The sequence below is a fragment of the Pelodiscus sinensis genome, chromosome 3 (genome assembly GCF_049634645.1).
Source record: "Pelodiscus sinensis isolate JC-2024 chromosome 3, ASM4963464v1, whole genome shotgun sequence".
Classification (NCBI taxonomy): Eukaryota; Metazoa; Chordata; order Testudines; family Trionychidae; genus Pelodiscus; species Pelodiscus sinensis.
Window position 1 is genome coordinate 102288104 of NC_134713.1, and position 16549 is coordinate 102304652.

Consider the following 16549-nt stretch of genomic DNA (forward strand, 5'->3'; position numbering starts at 1 on the left):
CAGTTGTTTTCTGTGTGCCAAAACAATACATTTTGTCTCTTGTTCCTTTTTAAGGAGCCAATAACCCCAGCTGCTCTGTTAAACTGCCAAAGGCTTCACCTTTCCCCTTGAACTCCCACAAGGCTGTTATACAGCCAGTACAAAATTCCACAGCACACTGAAAATTTAAAAATTGTGAAGTTTGTGCAAGACAAATTCACAACATTCTGAAACAGGTTTGTTTCAGCACACAAGGAATATTGTACTGAATGCTACTCTTTTCATAGTCAATTCAGTACGCATCCCTCTGATTTGTTCAGTTTTCCTTATTTTTCTGTTTCTCTTTATAAAAATACCATACCACAAGCATAAATTTCCTGTTGTCCTCTGTTTATTTTGTTTTCAAGTGTTTTGACAAGAACAAAATGTAACTTTGTATTTTTATTTTTAGCCCAAGGAACGTGGTTCCACAAGAGTACATGCCCTAAATAATGTCAACAGAGTACTGCAAGTTTTACATCAGAACAATGTAAGCTTATATTGTAACTTAAATACATTTTTTGTGGTCAGTTCAGTTTACTAAGTCTTCTCAGAGAAGGGAATTTCAGATCATAAACCTACTGCACACAGTAAATAAAAACACCACCAGACAAAATGAAAACTATGAGCAATTCACATGGTGAGTGTTTTCAGCTAATGTCTAACCTTTTGGTGAAATAATTAAATGCTAACATTCTGTTATCAAAATGAGACAGTTTTTGTTGAGACTTTGATGAAAGCAACTAAATGTTTTGACTGTAGACATTTGTTCTCTGTGTGGGTTAAAGTCTTTTTTGCATTTTCACCTCTAATTATTTACCACTTGGAAGCCACTATCACTTCCAGATGATGTGTGATATTGACTCAATGTTGTTTAATCTAATCTAGTTTCTTAGGTACACTCACAATTGTAGTGTTTGAGGGCTACTTCCCTAAACCTTTGACACACAAGCCATATATGAATGCATATGGCTTCTTTAGAAATCTCTGACTCAGCCAAAAAAGTATTCTGAAGATTCATTCACCAATTTAGGATTGATGAATGCCATCTGGGATTGGAGACTTTGATTTGTTAATTATCTGGAACAGGGAGTATGTTTCTACAATTTTTATAATCTCTAGCACAGTATGGCTCTCTTCTTTTCATTGCTACAATACTTACACTTTTAGATAGTAATTTTAGGGAGTATGTGTTAAAATATTTGTTGTAGGCATTTTTGCTCCACAAACCAAAGCTGCCCATGCAATTTCAGCTTGGAAGTAGTTGACCTTATGCTAAACTGATCATCTCAGTGCAGGAATCTAGATGGATAAATAGGAGGCTCCTTAAAAGAAGATGCAGCACTGGTGCAGGAATTCTCAAGGGTATGACAGTTTTTGAATTTTTTTGGGGAAAAGGTAGAGGTCAACATTTCAGGTGGAGGGAGGAGAGCACAGTGGCCTTCAAATAAATCAGTACTTGTAGTAAAGGTTAGAGTGGAGGGCAAGTGCCAAGTCGCAACACTACTACTGATGAAGGGGTGTGCAGGGCTAATTTGTGTGAGTGGCACTATGACTTTTAGGGATGTTAAAATGTGGCTAAGTAAAAGTGTAAGTGCTGAAAATTTCAGCAGTTACACGTGGGGAGAGGGAGGCAGCTCCTACCTCGGACCCTTCCCCCCCACGCTGCTGTCTGTTACAGAGGCAGCAGAGTGGGAGTGGAGTGGGGCACGGCAGTCTGCTTACCAAGAGCTGGTACATATGAAAAGCTGGCTTTTAAGCCAGCTCCCTGTGTGTACCAGGAGCCTGCATGTAACTGTGAAGGTTAGCCAACGAGCCCAGGCAGTACCACTCACGTGGATTTGGCCTCAAGGGATGTCTGGGTCAAATTTTAGTGGCACTTTTACCCCATGTACCAGGAGCTGCTCATTTGCCTTTTGGAGTTGCGGGGTGGGAGGGGCTGCAAGTTTACAAAAACCTGAAAGCTACATATGTGTTCACATTATTGTATGATTTTCGTATAGTGAAGCAATTGTATTTTTTTCTTCACAGAACAGCTTCATGTTAAACATACTTTTTTCTAATTAAAATTGCTGTTTTCCATGTGGTAGGACATGAAATAATTCAGAAACAGCCGTGTTTGAGTTTTGTGTAAATGATTTCAGTGTATTTGTAGACACTGATTAAACAATGTTGTGAAATTGTGTGTATTTTTGAGCAGTTTCACCTTTTCTTTTGCTGGATTAAAATGTCACTTGAGAACAAGAATTTATTCTTCTCTGACATACTGTACACACATTTATTTGCTTTTCTAAGCATAAGTAATGACTCTTTCTAGCCTGAAATCAATTTTATTTATTTTATGAAAGTAAAAGAGATTGAGTTAAATGATTGAGTGATTCATTGGTTTTTCCTTGACTTTCCAGCATCTGAAGTTTTGGAAATGTTCAGGTAGTATTAGTTAACAGACTGTGGTGAAGAGTCTGCACATGATTTACACCAGATGCTCAGAAATATTAAGAACTGTTTTACGGTAAATGAAGAAGTGGTGCCATTGAATAGGATTACTGCCTTATTGCCTGGGAGCAGAGAGGCTATAAAATATCAATAACTTTTGAAAGAATTAATATTGAAAGTATTTAAAAATATATTCTAAGGATCTGGTGAGTTCTAGGTGTCAAAATTTACAGAGATTGTCATGACTTCAGTTCACTTAAGTGAACAGAATAGTTTAGATGATGCTAAAAAATCTGTTTGAAGATCAGAACATGGAATGGTCTTCATAAAGTGCAGTTACAGGATTTGATGTAGGATATAGTATAGATACTAGGAATGTTAACTAACGTGTAAACGTGAAACCGCTGGAAATTTTAGCAGTTACAGGTTTACATATCGGGGGACAGGCAGGAGCCAGTGCTCACAGGGAGCCAGCTTAAAAGCTCCCACCTGCCTTCCCCTGCTGCCTCTTATAAAGAGTTAGCTGCGCAGGGAGCAGGTGGCTCCATGGGAGCCAGTATGAGCTGAGAGCTGGCTTGAAAGCAGCTTCCTGCATTTACCAGTTCCCACCTACTGCCTCCCCCCGCACTGATACCTCTCTATTAAGAGGGAGCTAGTGCTCCCATCAAGCTGCCTGCCACCCTGCACTGCTGTCTTTTTGAGAGGTGGGGGCAGGGCAGGCACTGCTGCCTCTGTCAGAGAGAGGCAGCAGCATGCAGTGGGTGGGGCTGCTTGGTAGGAGCTGATTTGAAAGTGTGTAACACCTTTTTGAGGCAGCAGCGCGGGAGACAGTGGTACTGCAGGAGCCAGTGCTTGTGGGGAGCTGGCTTTTAAGATGGCTCTTCCCCAGTACTGGCTCCCGCTTGCACCCCTCGCCCCCCTGTGCTGCTGCAACTGTGGAAGGCTAAGGGATGGGGAGAGGTGGCTCCTCGGGAGCCTGTTTAAAAGCTGGCTCCTGATGGGCACCAGCTCCTGCCTCCCCTCTTTTCCGCTTGCTGCCTCTGTCTGACACACAGGCAGCAAGTGGGGTAGTGGTGTGTGTAATTGTTGAGATTAATTGATAATCCCAGGCAACATGTGGACATCTCTAATAGACAAAGAGTGGGTATAGAAAGAGTTGTCTGTAATCACACACATTCCCAAACTATAAGCATTTTTGTTGCATGTTCTCAGGATCTTTCCTTTTTTAGATTAAATCACACCGTCATGCAAAATAATTTTGATAAAGTGCACTAGCACTCCCGTTATAATGTGCTCCCTCTTTTGCATCCTAGCTTTCTTTCCAGTGTTCAGTGATCTGCATTGGTGACTATTTTCTCTCTCTGTCTCTCTCTCTGTCTCTCTCTCTCACTCTCACTCTCACTCTCATATATACTCCCAGCATTTATGAAGTGGGCCATAATAAAATTCTGCATGTTTTACTGTAGAGATTGGAAGAGGATCCTTTCCCATCCCATTGCCTTCCTCCCTGTCTCCAAAAAGCATACATTTCTGTTACTTTAAAATGTGCGTCTGCTTGTGAAGTAGACCCTGGATTGTGGGGTTCTGTGTCTGCTGTAGTGTTTCCATGTCAGTATCACTCTCCTGACAAATAAGAAAAAATTGATTTGAAAAGGTAACACTCAGCATTAGTTGAATTCAGTGGAGTTACATAGGTAGACTTCAGAATCTCTATTATTGGTGATAATTCACAGACTGCAAAGGCAGAATGGGCTATTCTGATAATTTAGTCCAGGGGTGGGCAATAATTGTTGTAGGGGGCCACATCACGAACTTTGGTTCATGGTTGCAGGCCGGCTCTGGCCTCCTGGTAGCCCCCCTGCCCCCAAAGGAGCTGTTCTCTCTAGGCACTGTGCCCCTGGCAGGGAGAGGAGACTTCACGTGCTCCCCCACCCCAGGCCAATTAGGGCATGGAGGTAGGGGAGCGTGTGAAGTCTTTTGCCCCCTGCCCCCAGCCTGCCATGGATGCATGGTTCTTAGAGGGAATCACCAACTGTTTTGAACAACTGGTGGTTGGTTCCCTCTGTGCTGTGCATCCCTGCTGGGGGGAGGAGACTTTTGTGTGCTCCCCCGTCTTCCAGGTCATGATTGGCCTGGGCGGGGGAGCAGCAGAGTGGGCCACGGGCCAGATGAAACAGCTTGGCTGTATCTTGCCTACCTCATATGTAGTCCTGTATAACAAAGCCCATAGAGCTTCCCCAAGATAACTCTTGTAGCATATCTTTTAGAAAATCATCCAGGCTTGATTTTAAAAATTGCCAGTGAAGTAGAATCTGTTGTGGTCCTCGGGTAAATTATTCCAATGATTACTTATATTTTTAAAAATGTAAACCTTATTTCCACCCGGACTTGTCTAGCTTCAACTTCAGTTATTGGATTGAGTTGTTTGTCTGTGATAGGTTGAAAAGTCCATTATCCAGTTTGTTTCCCAAGTAGATTTAACCTTCTCTATATAGACTGAGCTCCTTGAATCTGTTACTATAAGGCAGGTTTAATCATTGGCATCGATTCTATTACAGTCTTAAATTCTTTATGAATCAAGTTCTGTTTCAGTTGTACTTTCTTGTGTAAAAAGGAGTTAGAGATAAGATTGTTTGAAACACAGTGTGAAACAGAAATTAAGATGGTTTCAAAAGGTTCCATAAGTGATGAGATCAATTAAAACAATATGGGAAGTTTCAAGAAAAATGAAGAGATAATTAGTGATGAAGGAAATTGAGTAAGGAAGCTAAAAACGAACATCATCTTCTCTGTTGCAGCCCCATCTGAAAAATTAAATAAACCCCACCAACACTGCCTCCATATAATTTTTGCTGAGTTGAGTCCTCATTAAACTTCTTCAGTTAAAATTAATGACAAACTAATTCTCCCCTGGACTCTTTTACCACATGCAAAGCTTGTCACATGTGGCTTCTGGCTAAGCTTGAAAACTAAAATTGTACATAATTATGACATTTATAGTATAGTATTTGGGATTATTTCTTGCCTTGCAAAACAGACCATTTACTGCATGTTTGCTCCCTATATTACTGGTTGGGATTACTTACTCTGTAACCTACGTATTTTGCTTCTAATTGTCTTCATGACAAATTCATGCTCTCTGTTGAAATGTCTGCATGACTGTTTCCAGAAAATTAAGTGCATCTGTTCATTTGCTAGTGGCTGGCTGGTTAAATAAGAAAATAGGAGGTCACCCAAATCCTTGGTGGGAAATATTGTTTGACCTGGATTTTATGTCTTCAGGTGGAATTGGTGAATATAGGAGGGACTGATATTGTTGATGGAAATCACAAACTGACGCTGGGATTACTGTGGAGCATCATTTTGCACTGGCAGGTGAGGAAACTTTGGGGGAGCTGGGTCTCTTTCCAGGAATTTGCATATTGGTCTTTTTGAATTCTCACAAACTTTTCTGGGTCCTCTCATGTGAAAAGCAGAGCTTCTCTTTTGAGTGTGTAATTCAGAGTAGGTCAGAGTTTAGTTTCTGACCTCTTCCACTGGCTGAGTCCTCCATTGCACTTTCTAATATGTATCTAGTTGTGCTCAGTCAATTGATTCTGTTCCCAGTAGTGTTACCACACAAACATTGTAAATGAAGACTAAAAGATTACATTTTTATTCTTTTACTTGCAGGGTCTTTTTAAAAGTCTTCTAGTGGAATGGCTTTGATATTGTAATTGTGGACTGATTCTAGTGTCTCGCCAAAGTAGCTCCACTGAGTTTAATGGAGTTGCTCATGACTTACATCAATGTGAGTCAGTGGAGAATTGGTTACTTTAGGAGGGACTGTGGCCCCTTCTTAGGCATCATCGAAAAGTAGTAAATGGCATATAAGAGGCCAAGGAGAATTTTCCATGTGGAATCATTGCTGCCCTCTCTCTCCTGCTAGGGCCCAGTATAGGGGAACATGGTGAGGGCAGAACCAAGGCCAGGAGGAGCCAGAACCATAGTGTATTCCATGCAAGCCTGGGCAGTACTGAGAATGCTGTTGAAACTTAGAGCAGTCCTAGACTTAGACTGTTACACTAAGGTCCCATTCTGCCCATACAGAAGCCCTTGTTCAGGAGACTGCAAAGTGTCTTAAAGGCAGCTGATCTATTGTGTTTAGTGAAAACAGTGTTTTGATTCAGATACCAGTTGGAGGAACAACTCAGCTTACAGGTTGTTTGGACAGATCAATAGTTAACACATTTGTAGATTGTAATTGTTACTGATTGCTTTCCGCAGGTGAAAGATGTCATGAAGGATATCATGTCAGACTTGCAGCAGACAAACAGTGAGAAAATTCTGTTGAGCTGGGTTCGGCAGTCCACAAGGCCTTACAGTCAGGTCAATGTTCTGAACTTTACCACAAGCTGGACTGATGGACTGGCCTTTAATGCTGTGATCCACAGACACAAGTAAGGGAAATATTAGATCATTACACAGCTATGCAAATAGGCAGCTTCTGCCTCTTCATTCTGGAGTGTTCAACAGCTTTTAGACTGTTAACATGATTCACTGCTGGTGGGGTGTTTTTATAACAACAATGGAGGGAAATTTTCCTGTCCAGCGCTTAACTTGCAGAGAGCAAAGCCAGGGCTATGCTGTAACTCCTACTGTTCCTGTGTCCACTTTTTAAATATTAAAAAATAAAAATGGTTTTAAATCACGGTTGATGTGCATTAATTAGAAAGTAAGTTGAAGACATTTTTACAGAGAAGATATCTTGGCAGTTAGACCGTCTTACTCCTTTCACCAAAACTGAATACACTGTGGCGGGGTGGGGGAAACTCCAGTCCAACTTACTGTTTGCAGCATTTCTAGTGAGTAGATAAAGGAACACTTCGTAACAAATCAACATGTAAAACAGGTGCTGGGGCTCCCTCTTCATTTTGAGTAAGTGTGATTTGAGAGACAAAGTAATTACTCTCATATAGTTGGCATACATTACTTACCAGAAGAAGCAAGGGATAATACAATTTTTTATTTCTGTAGTGTAGTATTTTACTTTCCATTGGCCCTTTCTCTAAGGCTATGTCTAGACTGTAGGCTTCTTTAGGAAGAAGCTTTTCTGGAAGAGATCTTCCGAAAAAACTTCTTCTGAAAGAGTGTCCCCACTGCCAAAGCGCATCGAAAAAGCAGTCTGCTTTTTCGAAAGACAGCATCCACACTGAATGGATGCTGACTCGCATTTAAGCTGTGATTACTATGGATGGAGTAGCCACCAGGGCACTTGTGCTTTTTCCTCTTTCCTCTTCTTTTGAAAGAACTACCTCTTCCCGTCCAAACATGCCTTTTTTCTTGTAGAAAGTGGTTTACCAATGTTGCAAAAACCCCTCTGTTTTTTTCATTTTTTTTCGAAACAATGTGATTTCGGTGTGGATGTAAATGAAGGTTTTTTTTTTGTTTTGTTTGGTTTTTTTTGGGAAGAACTGCCATTTTTCCGGGAAAAACCCCCCACTAGTATAAACATACCCTAAGAGTTATTGTTTAAGCTGTCTGGACAAAGATAACATATTCTTTGTTTTGGAAAGTATTTGGCAGTCTGTAGGAATAGTTACTACTAATTTAAAAAAAAAAAAGTATATGACTTTCATCAGATATTTTCATGTTTGGTCAGTCCAGTCTCACAAATCTTTCTGTTGCCATCATTTCCTAGAACAGGCTATTGTTACAGCATCTGGGGGCAACCAGATCATTGCTCCACTGGGCTAGGTGCTGAACAGACCTGTAGAAAATGCCAGTCCGTTCCTCAGTGATCTTCTAATCCAAAAGACAAGATGTAGTAGTTGGATGTGATGAAGAAACAAGTTTGGTATGGCATGCAGAGGAGACAGGGAAGAAAAATAATAGAAAATGTTAAATTCTTTTAAGCAAAAATTGCAACTTCATAGCTGCCCAATGAATTGTGTGTGTATGTTTAAGAAATAAAGTATTTAATAAAATACTCCTCTATCTTGTTACACAGAGGTGTATCATTTTGTAAATCCTTTCTAACCTCCTTGTTTAAACCCGTCAGATATTTGTAGTGAATAACTAAAATCCTATTAATTGTAACTAATATCCAACATAACTAGGATAAGATTTTTATTAACCTTTTCCTACATGTCTGAACCTCTCACTCCCTATTCAGTTTTGTTCCTCAGCTCTGTATTTATGCCAGTTGCATTTAAGTACTCACCCTTTTCCTCCCCACCATGTTTAAGAAATCTAAGAATAATAGCCATTTAAAAAAATAGAACATTATTCACATCTTGTGATGTGTGCAGTTCAAACGCTGCAACCCTGTGCTAATTGTAGTGCTCTAAGTTTGGAAGTGAAATGACTAGAAAGAAAAGTGAAACTGATTTCCTCCCTCCCTCCATTATCCAAACTGAGTGCAATACACAAAGTAAATATGTAGCAGTAACGTTGAAAAATAAATATTTTAATAAACTATTTTTTTTTAAACTGACAGTATCTCTTCTAATGTTACTACAAAAATAGTAGTTGTAAAGTATATTTGTCACGGGATGGGAATGTTACTAAAGTCATTTAGGTATAAAGTTAATTATTCAAATATGCCCAGAATTTTGTTGATATTAGTATGTTTACTGCTTGGAATCTCAGTTACACTTTTGAATATCTGTAATTGCTAAAATCATTGTGACGGTATCTGATATGTGGGAGATCTTTTTTTCCCCTTCATGATTGATTTTATTTTTCTTGTACTTTCAGACCTGAGCTCTTCAGTTGGGATAAAGTCACTAAGTTGAGCCCAACTGAGAGACTGGAACATGCTTTCACCATAGCCAAAAATGAACTTGGAATAGATAAACTGTTAGATCCTGAAGGTAAAATATTTTCCCTTGATTAGAAATTGATTTTTGAGATAAGTGTTCAATACTTACTCCATTTACTTTTAATTTAAGTAGTGTCAAGTTGTTTTCCTATTGCAACAACTTCTTTTCTTCAGTCATTGACATTGAAGAGAGATCTAGTTAAAAGGGTGTATGTGTGTAAGTAATTGTAAAAGTGAGATGTCTTCACTGATTGTTTTTATTTAAAATTAAGTGTTGTAACAAATGATTCTTGGATGAGAAAGAAGCAAAATCTGGTTCACAATATGTTTGTTTAATGAAGTAAGAATATCAGAAAGTATAGGAGTTAAAACTATAAATGAGATCATTTTTCAGGCTCGTCACATATTAAATACTATGTACTGGATATCTCTTCTCACACACACTTTTGCTTTTTATTGCCTCTGAACATCAGTAGCATTGTTATGCTTAAAAGAAGCACACTGGACCTTTTTTGGGGGATAAGGCAACAAGCCGCATTTGTTGATAATATAACAAAGTAGCATATGCATTTACACATACACACAGACACATGTCCTGCTGGTTGAATAGTTACCAGTTTGTTCCTCTGTCCAACCTATTGGACAGATAAGTCAGGTGTGAGGAAGAGAGCTGGGTTCTTGTCAGTCCGGACTGATGCTCTGTGGTCTTAGCAGGATGAAGAATCATACAAGACACCCCATCCTTTATAGGATTTTCCTTCCATGCAGGTCTATGCATTTTGCCTTGTCAGGCCTAAATCAGTCATTGAACATCTGTGATGTAGTGGGAGTACCTAGCTGGTTTCTATGCTGCTGGCTCTGGGGGAACCCCCACTGGCTGCAGTTGGTACCATGGCCCAGCAAAACAGGATGAGTCATTATGCAAAGGGTGTCTCAACCTGTTTGACTAGCCATCCCCCATGGAGAGGAACAAAGGAAAGTGGATGCTGCCCTGGCTGGGGGGCAGGGCTGGAGGAGAATTAGGTTAGTTCCTGTATGGAAAGCAGGGGAGAAGGAGCTGGGGAGGGGGCTGGGACTCCCCCATCTCAACGGGGGCACTGAGGCCTCTTAGGGTGTGTCTAGACTACAGAGTTTTGTCGACAAAAGTCCACTTTTGTCGACAAAACTATACCTGCGTCTACACTACCACTGAGTTCTGTCGACATAACGTCGACAGAACTCAGCAGTTTTGTTAACGCTGGTAAACCTAATTTTACGAGGCATAACACCTTCTGTCGACAGAGTTCCGTCGACAGAAGGTGTTATTGCATGTAGGGTTGTGTCTAGACTACAGGGCTTTGTCAACAAAGCAGCTTGCTTTGTCGACAGAACTGAATGTGTCTAGACGCTCTTTGTCGACAGAAGTTTTGTCGACAGATATTGTCGACAAAACTTCTGTCAACAAAAGCCTGTAGTCTAGACATACCCTTAGCCTCAGTTCCTGTAACCAGATGACATCTGTGCTGTGCTATATCCTGGAGAAGCAATAAACTACCTCCATTCTACTGGCTGGGGGAGTTTGTTCATACCATTTGGGGGTGCAGGAGACGGGGGACCCCAACGCGCCGTCACAACATCACAATGAATCTTCCTAAGACATAAGTTTATTGGGAAGAAGTTGTTCTCAGTCATTTCATATCCATATGCTGACAACCCTTCGGGGTGTTGTCTTCTGATGAAAGTTGTTATTGGTTCCCTATCAAAGGGTGCTTGCCACTAACTTCAGGGTTCATCAATCTGCCTCGGTCCAGTTTGCATCTTTAGTGTGCTTTCATTTAGTTGATAATTATTTGGTGCTTCTAAGTCTCTGGCCCTTCCTCTGACCATTTGAGCATGCAGTGGCCTTCACACTTCTCTCCTAAAATATTCTCTCTCTCATTCACACAAACAATACATTTACAGAATTGTAGCATGGAACAAAGGGGTACTTCTGGTCACTTAAAGTTAAAGTCTTTCAACATTAAACTTCTTTCTATCTATTACAGGGCTTTACCTAATATTAACATCACTATGTATTACAATATTCCATCTCTTTGCTTTTAACATCAGAACATGCTGACCTCAAACAGCTGGAGCGAAGTTAACAAAGCTACCTGGCCTGTCTGAGGCCTACATCAATTTAGGTTTAATCCAAACCTTTTGCTATAACATACATTAATTATAACTAACTGACTTCTTAGTTACAAAATTCCAGGGCTACAGCATTTATTAGCTGCTTCAGTGCTATGACTTCTGAGGAGTGGGGCTTTAACAGAGTGAACTGTGGTCTTCCCTAAGTTAGACAGCTTCTGCAGCATTAGGTGATCAGTCCTAGAAGTATATAGAGAGGATTTAATCTAGAGAAAGCTCTTTAAACCCATAACTCTGTGTTGGTTGCAAGTGAGGATAATGGGACCTCACTCTCCAATGGGACTTGATGGACTGTATGATTTTTGGTGCAGTTCTGAGGAAACTGATATGCTCATTTCTTGGATTTGGTAGCTTCTGCTGCATTGTCTCTGCTGCATAGAGTCTGATAGCGTGTGGATTTTCCATTTTGTTCTCAGCTCAGCTTTTGTTAACACTTTCCCAAGAAACTTTCCAAACTAAAGTCCTTGATTTCAGAAACTTCTTTGCTCAGAAAAGTTAGGGATCTGTTTTAAAACATGAAGTTAAGTTCGAGCAGAATCTCCCTAGCCTTTTCACAAAACTATTTTAGCATTCTAAGAAATGAAGAGGGTTGTTCCTTTTTTGCATTTTCCATTGCTCATGTTCCTCTGATCTATAAACCACTCCAGACACAATGGGAAAGGAATGCCTGATCTTTTGATGTAAAAGTTATTGATGATATTTGAGACCCTAGCACTTTTTGGTAATTACGCCTCACTTTAGCTATCTAGGAAGTTATCTAGAAAAGCAGTCTCACTTGATTTTTTTTTTCAAAATGTCCTGTGTAGATGTTGCTGTACAGCTTCCTGACAAGAAATCTATCATCATGTATTTGACCTCTCTGTTTGAGGTCCTTCCTCAGCAAGTCACCATGGAAGACATCCGTGAGGTGGAGACTCTTCCAAGGAGATACAAAAAGGAATGTGAAGAAGGAGTGTTTAATATACAGCAGGTACGTTTCTGCTCATTCAGGTATGGAAAGGTCTTAGCTATAATTTACAGCAGTTCAAGTATACTGGAAGCTCTCTGACCCCTTTCAAAATCTACTTGAGAATACTGAAATCGTACCTTTGCGTTCCTCCTCATTTTCACTCTCGAATTGCCTTTCCTCCTTCTCCTCCTTCCCCTCCCTTTTCTTACATCGACAATTTTCTTCATGTCCTGAAAGTTTTAGATGCCTTAAGTTTTCTGCTCCTGCCCATCTTTCTCATTCATCTTGGTGTGCTGGATGGGATGGCTCTTGATCCTGAATTGAATTTGTATTGGGGAGAGTTTTTGTTCTTCTCTGACACTCTGCCCCTCTACTTGAGTGTCGCCTGCTAACTTAATTTAATAAACACGATGGAGGATTTTATTTTATTAGTGATGACTTCTAGACTCTATATTCCCCTTGGGGAGAAAATGGAAAATAATTAGATCTGACAGTTGGCCCCTCTAGCCTACAAAGAATCCAGCTATCCTATTTAATAGTTAAAAGTTGGCATAATGGACACATTATCACACCACTGTAGTACTCAAGATCTTAAACAATCTGTTGGGTGACAATTATAGAAACAATATCTATGTATCTCTAAGAAACGTTACTTTCCTCTTTCGCTACATAGAGTGCAACATCTGAAGAGGAGCAAGGAGGTTCTAGAGCAGAAACCCCTAGTACTGTAACTGAGGTGAATATGGACTTGGACAGCTACCAAGAAGCTCTGGAAGAGGTCCTCATGTGGTTGCTTACAGCTGAAGATACATATCAGGAACAGGATGAGATATCTGAAGATGTTGAGAAAGTCAAGGAGCAGTTCAGTACCCATGAAGTAAGTTTGTATTGGCAGATCTTTTTCCAGCCCCTTCCTAACATTGTTAGTTCTTAATATTATAAAAATACCCTTTTGTTGCATTTGTGTTGCTTTGGTTAAATTTATACAGAAAGTTTGCTGGATATTTTAAAACGTATCACATTTGCATCATGTTTTGTTTTGCTCATTAGATTTTGAATGTTAACCTTTTAGTTTTTTTGGTTTTTACTTATAGAAATAATTGATTATTAAAATGCTATTTTTGGTCAGTGTAAAACATATAACCATATCCAATTTTGTTTTCAATGTTGTTTCCAATTGCTATATTTCCTAGTGCATTTGTTTTAAAAGTTATCTCTTAACCAGTAATGTCTTATCTTAGGAAATGTCTTATTTTTATTCCCAGGTTACCTCGTTTGTTTAACTGCAAGGAATGCAAGCTATTTTTTTAAAAATTTTCGTATGTAGAGCGCAAATGCTTGCTGTGCTGTGCTTTTGATGATGCAGCATTGTAGTTTTGACATTATCAGTTTACTAAGACTCTGTTTCAAATTTATAAGTTTGTCATGGCAATTCACAAATCATGTTGATGTAATTTGTTACACCTTTTTTTCTAGTTTTTTATGATGGAGCTTACTAAACACCAGAGTAATGTGGGAAGTGTACTTCAGGCTGGGAACCAATTGATATCACAGGGCAATTTAACAGAGGAAGAGGAGCTTGAGATCCAGGAACAAATGACACTGCTGAATGCTCGATGGGAAAGTCTCAGAGTGGACAGCATGGATAGGCAATCTCGGTAAGTTGTGCCCTGAAACTTTATGTATAGCTGGAGAACTCGTTACAGGAAGCCTGTGGGTATTTAGCCTCATTTTGAGGCCTAATATTAGATTTTTTTTTTCAGAAAGAACTTGTCATTTTGTAGCATTAAGCCCACTCTGTTTGTGGCTCAGTAATTCATCTGGAGAAAAGGAAGGAGGAAGGGGAAAAAAATCTGCATTCTTGGCTACTTTACTGCAAATGTTTATTTGTATGTAATGTAGAAAATGCTAGACTGAAGATGCAGTTTGCTATTTTTACATATAGCAAATAGTCTTGAAATTGTTCTAATAATTTAAGTTCTTGAACAGATAAAAGCTTTCAATCATTGTAAAGAGCTGTACTTATTTATATAATACCATGATATTATATGTAGTACTATCTGAAGGATTTTTTCCCCCTACTATGTTTTCTTACAGTCATTGAGAGAAACTGCTTTACATTGCCACTCTTGACATTATTTTTGTTAAGAAGGAACATCTGATGCAAGAAACAATTAAACTTAGAAATTGTGAGCGTGTTTCTATATACACTGGTGGCATATTTCACTAACTTTTGAGGAGTAAGCAGAAGTTTAACTGCGTTTTCTTGAGTTTAGAATTAAATGCTAAATAATGTTTAGATATAAATGGCATAGATATGACTATCTGCCTTTCCTCTAATTTAGAACTAGATCTTATGCTCTTTATTTGGAAAAAGACTTTCTGGAGTTGGTCAGCTTTTATTTTTTTCCCATATTCAGCTTGCACGATGTGTTGATGGAGCTGCAGAAGAAGCAATTGCAGCAGTTGTCTGATTGGCTGACTGTCACAGAAGAGCGCATTCAAAAGATGGAATCTCCGGCTTTAGTTGAAGATTTAGAGTCCCTTCAAAAACAGATGGAAGTACATAAAGTAAATGCCTTTTGCCTGTTTTGTAACATACATAATATGGAAAAAATATTAACTTAGGGACTGCTACAATGAAGTATAGTAGCCACTTCAGGGTCCACTTTTTTTTTTTTTAGGAAAGATTCAGATCTCGCTATACACTGGAGAGATCTTCTTGATAACTTTGATGTGGAAGGGTAAGGAAAGGGAAAGGAAGAGAACTGGACAGTTTGGAAAGCTCTTCGTTGGCTAACTTTAGTGGAAGTTGCATATCTTACCTTGTTTGCTGTATGAAGAGTTCCACATTAAATAGCAGAGGGGCTGAAAAGTAACAATTTGCCCATATTGATGAGAAGTACAGTGCACTGTACCTCTTGTCACTGGGGACAAAAAAACTCCACTAAAACAAAATTGAAACACTAAGCCAAGAATAAACTGCTCTTCTGTTTGTATAGCATTCTACCATTGGTGTGGCTCTATGGCAAGTTTTTGGAGCTCAGTTTTGCCTTCTGCCCCAGGTGCTTTTAGAGGGGAGAGGGTTTTGGGGTATTCATTATTCTTATAGTATTCTGTGGCAATTCCAGTTTCCTATAAGAAACAAGGACATTAGAGATCCTATAAAAAGTGCCACAAGAGTAGGCTTTGCCCTTGACACACTGGTCAAAATTTACACTCCCTTCACAATTTTGTTAGTTGAGGGCAGTGTTTATTTCCTTCCTCCATCTTGGGGGGTCTATAGATTTTTTGAATAATAATGCCTAACTCTTATATAGTTCTTTTTTCAGAAGTAGATCTCAGAAGACTTTGCCGAGGTCAGTATTAGCAATGTTAATTAGTGGTTAATTAGCTAATTGAGTAGTTGATGGAATTTCCATCGACTGCTCGATTAGTTGGTGAGGGGAGGATGCTCGCTTCTGCCACTGCTTTGGCTCTGCATTTTAAATGTAGTAAGAGCTGCCGAGCTCTTACTACATTTAAAGCACAGACACACAGTGAGCCGGAACTGCTCAGTAGTAAGAGCTGAAGTGGGGTTAGCTCTTTGGGGCTGGCATGAAATGGGTCTCAATAGTCTCGACTTCCGTGGCTCTGGAACTGCTGCGGCTCTGCACTTTAAATGTAGTAAGAGCCTGCCGTGCTTTTACTACATTTAAAGTGCAGAGTTGCAGTGGGGTTGGCTCCTGGGCGTGGTGCGAGCTTGGACTCAGTAGTCCCAGTTTGCTTGGCTCGGGGACCCATGTGGCTCTGTTTCCCCCCTCTGCACTGTGGAGATGACATGGGGGAATCCAGCTTTTAAGTCAGCTTCCCCCTCACCTGCACCTGCTCCCCCGTTCCCCCCCTCCCCGCTCTTCCACCTCTTTTGCTGCCTCTGATATAGAGGCAGTGGGGGTGAGGGAGAAAGTGAATAGTTGAGTAGTCACAGGCTTATCGGGTAGTCAACTACTTGACTAGTTTCTTACATCCCTAGTCAGTATTATATCCTCATTTTGAAGATTAGGTAGGTGAGAGAGAGAGAGGTGAAGTGACTTACTCTGGGTCACCCAGCTGGCAAATGGCAAAGCTGGGAATAGAACTAAGGTCTCCTGAGTCCTAGTCTGGGGTTGTATTCATTAGACTAACAATCATTTGGG

At 39.9% G+C, this 16549-nt stretch overlaps 1 protein-coding gene across 8 annotated transcripts in view; it reads left to right on the forward strand.

The window, feature by feature from the left end:
- The window catches only part of UTRN (utrophin), a 569920-nt gene that overhangs the window by 120721 nt on the left and 432650 nt on the right, over positions 1–16549 (forward strand). For 7 of the 8 annotated variants that reach the window (XM_075924350.1, XM_075924351.1, XM_075924354.1 and 4 more), the window contains 8 exons: positions 431–508; positions 5737–5829; positions 6721–6893; positions 9193–9308; positions 12232–12395; positions 13048–13251; positions 13851–14032; positions 14795–14945. In XM_075924350.1, the coding sequence (XP_075780465.1) occupies positions 431–508; positions 5737–5829; positions 6721–6893; positions 9193–9308; positions 12232–12395; positions 13048–13251; positions 13851–14032; positions 14795–14945 (1161 nt within the window). Of the gene's footprint in view, positions 1–430; positions 509–549; positions 659–5736; positions 5830–6720; positions 6894–9192; positions 9309–12231; positions 12396–13047; positions 13252–13850; positions 14033–14794; positions 14946–16549 lie in introns of those variants that run through there. The other variant, XM_075924357.1, reaches the window with a different exon arrangement.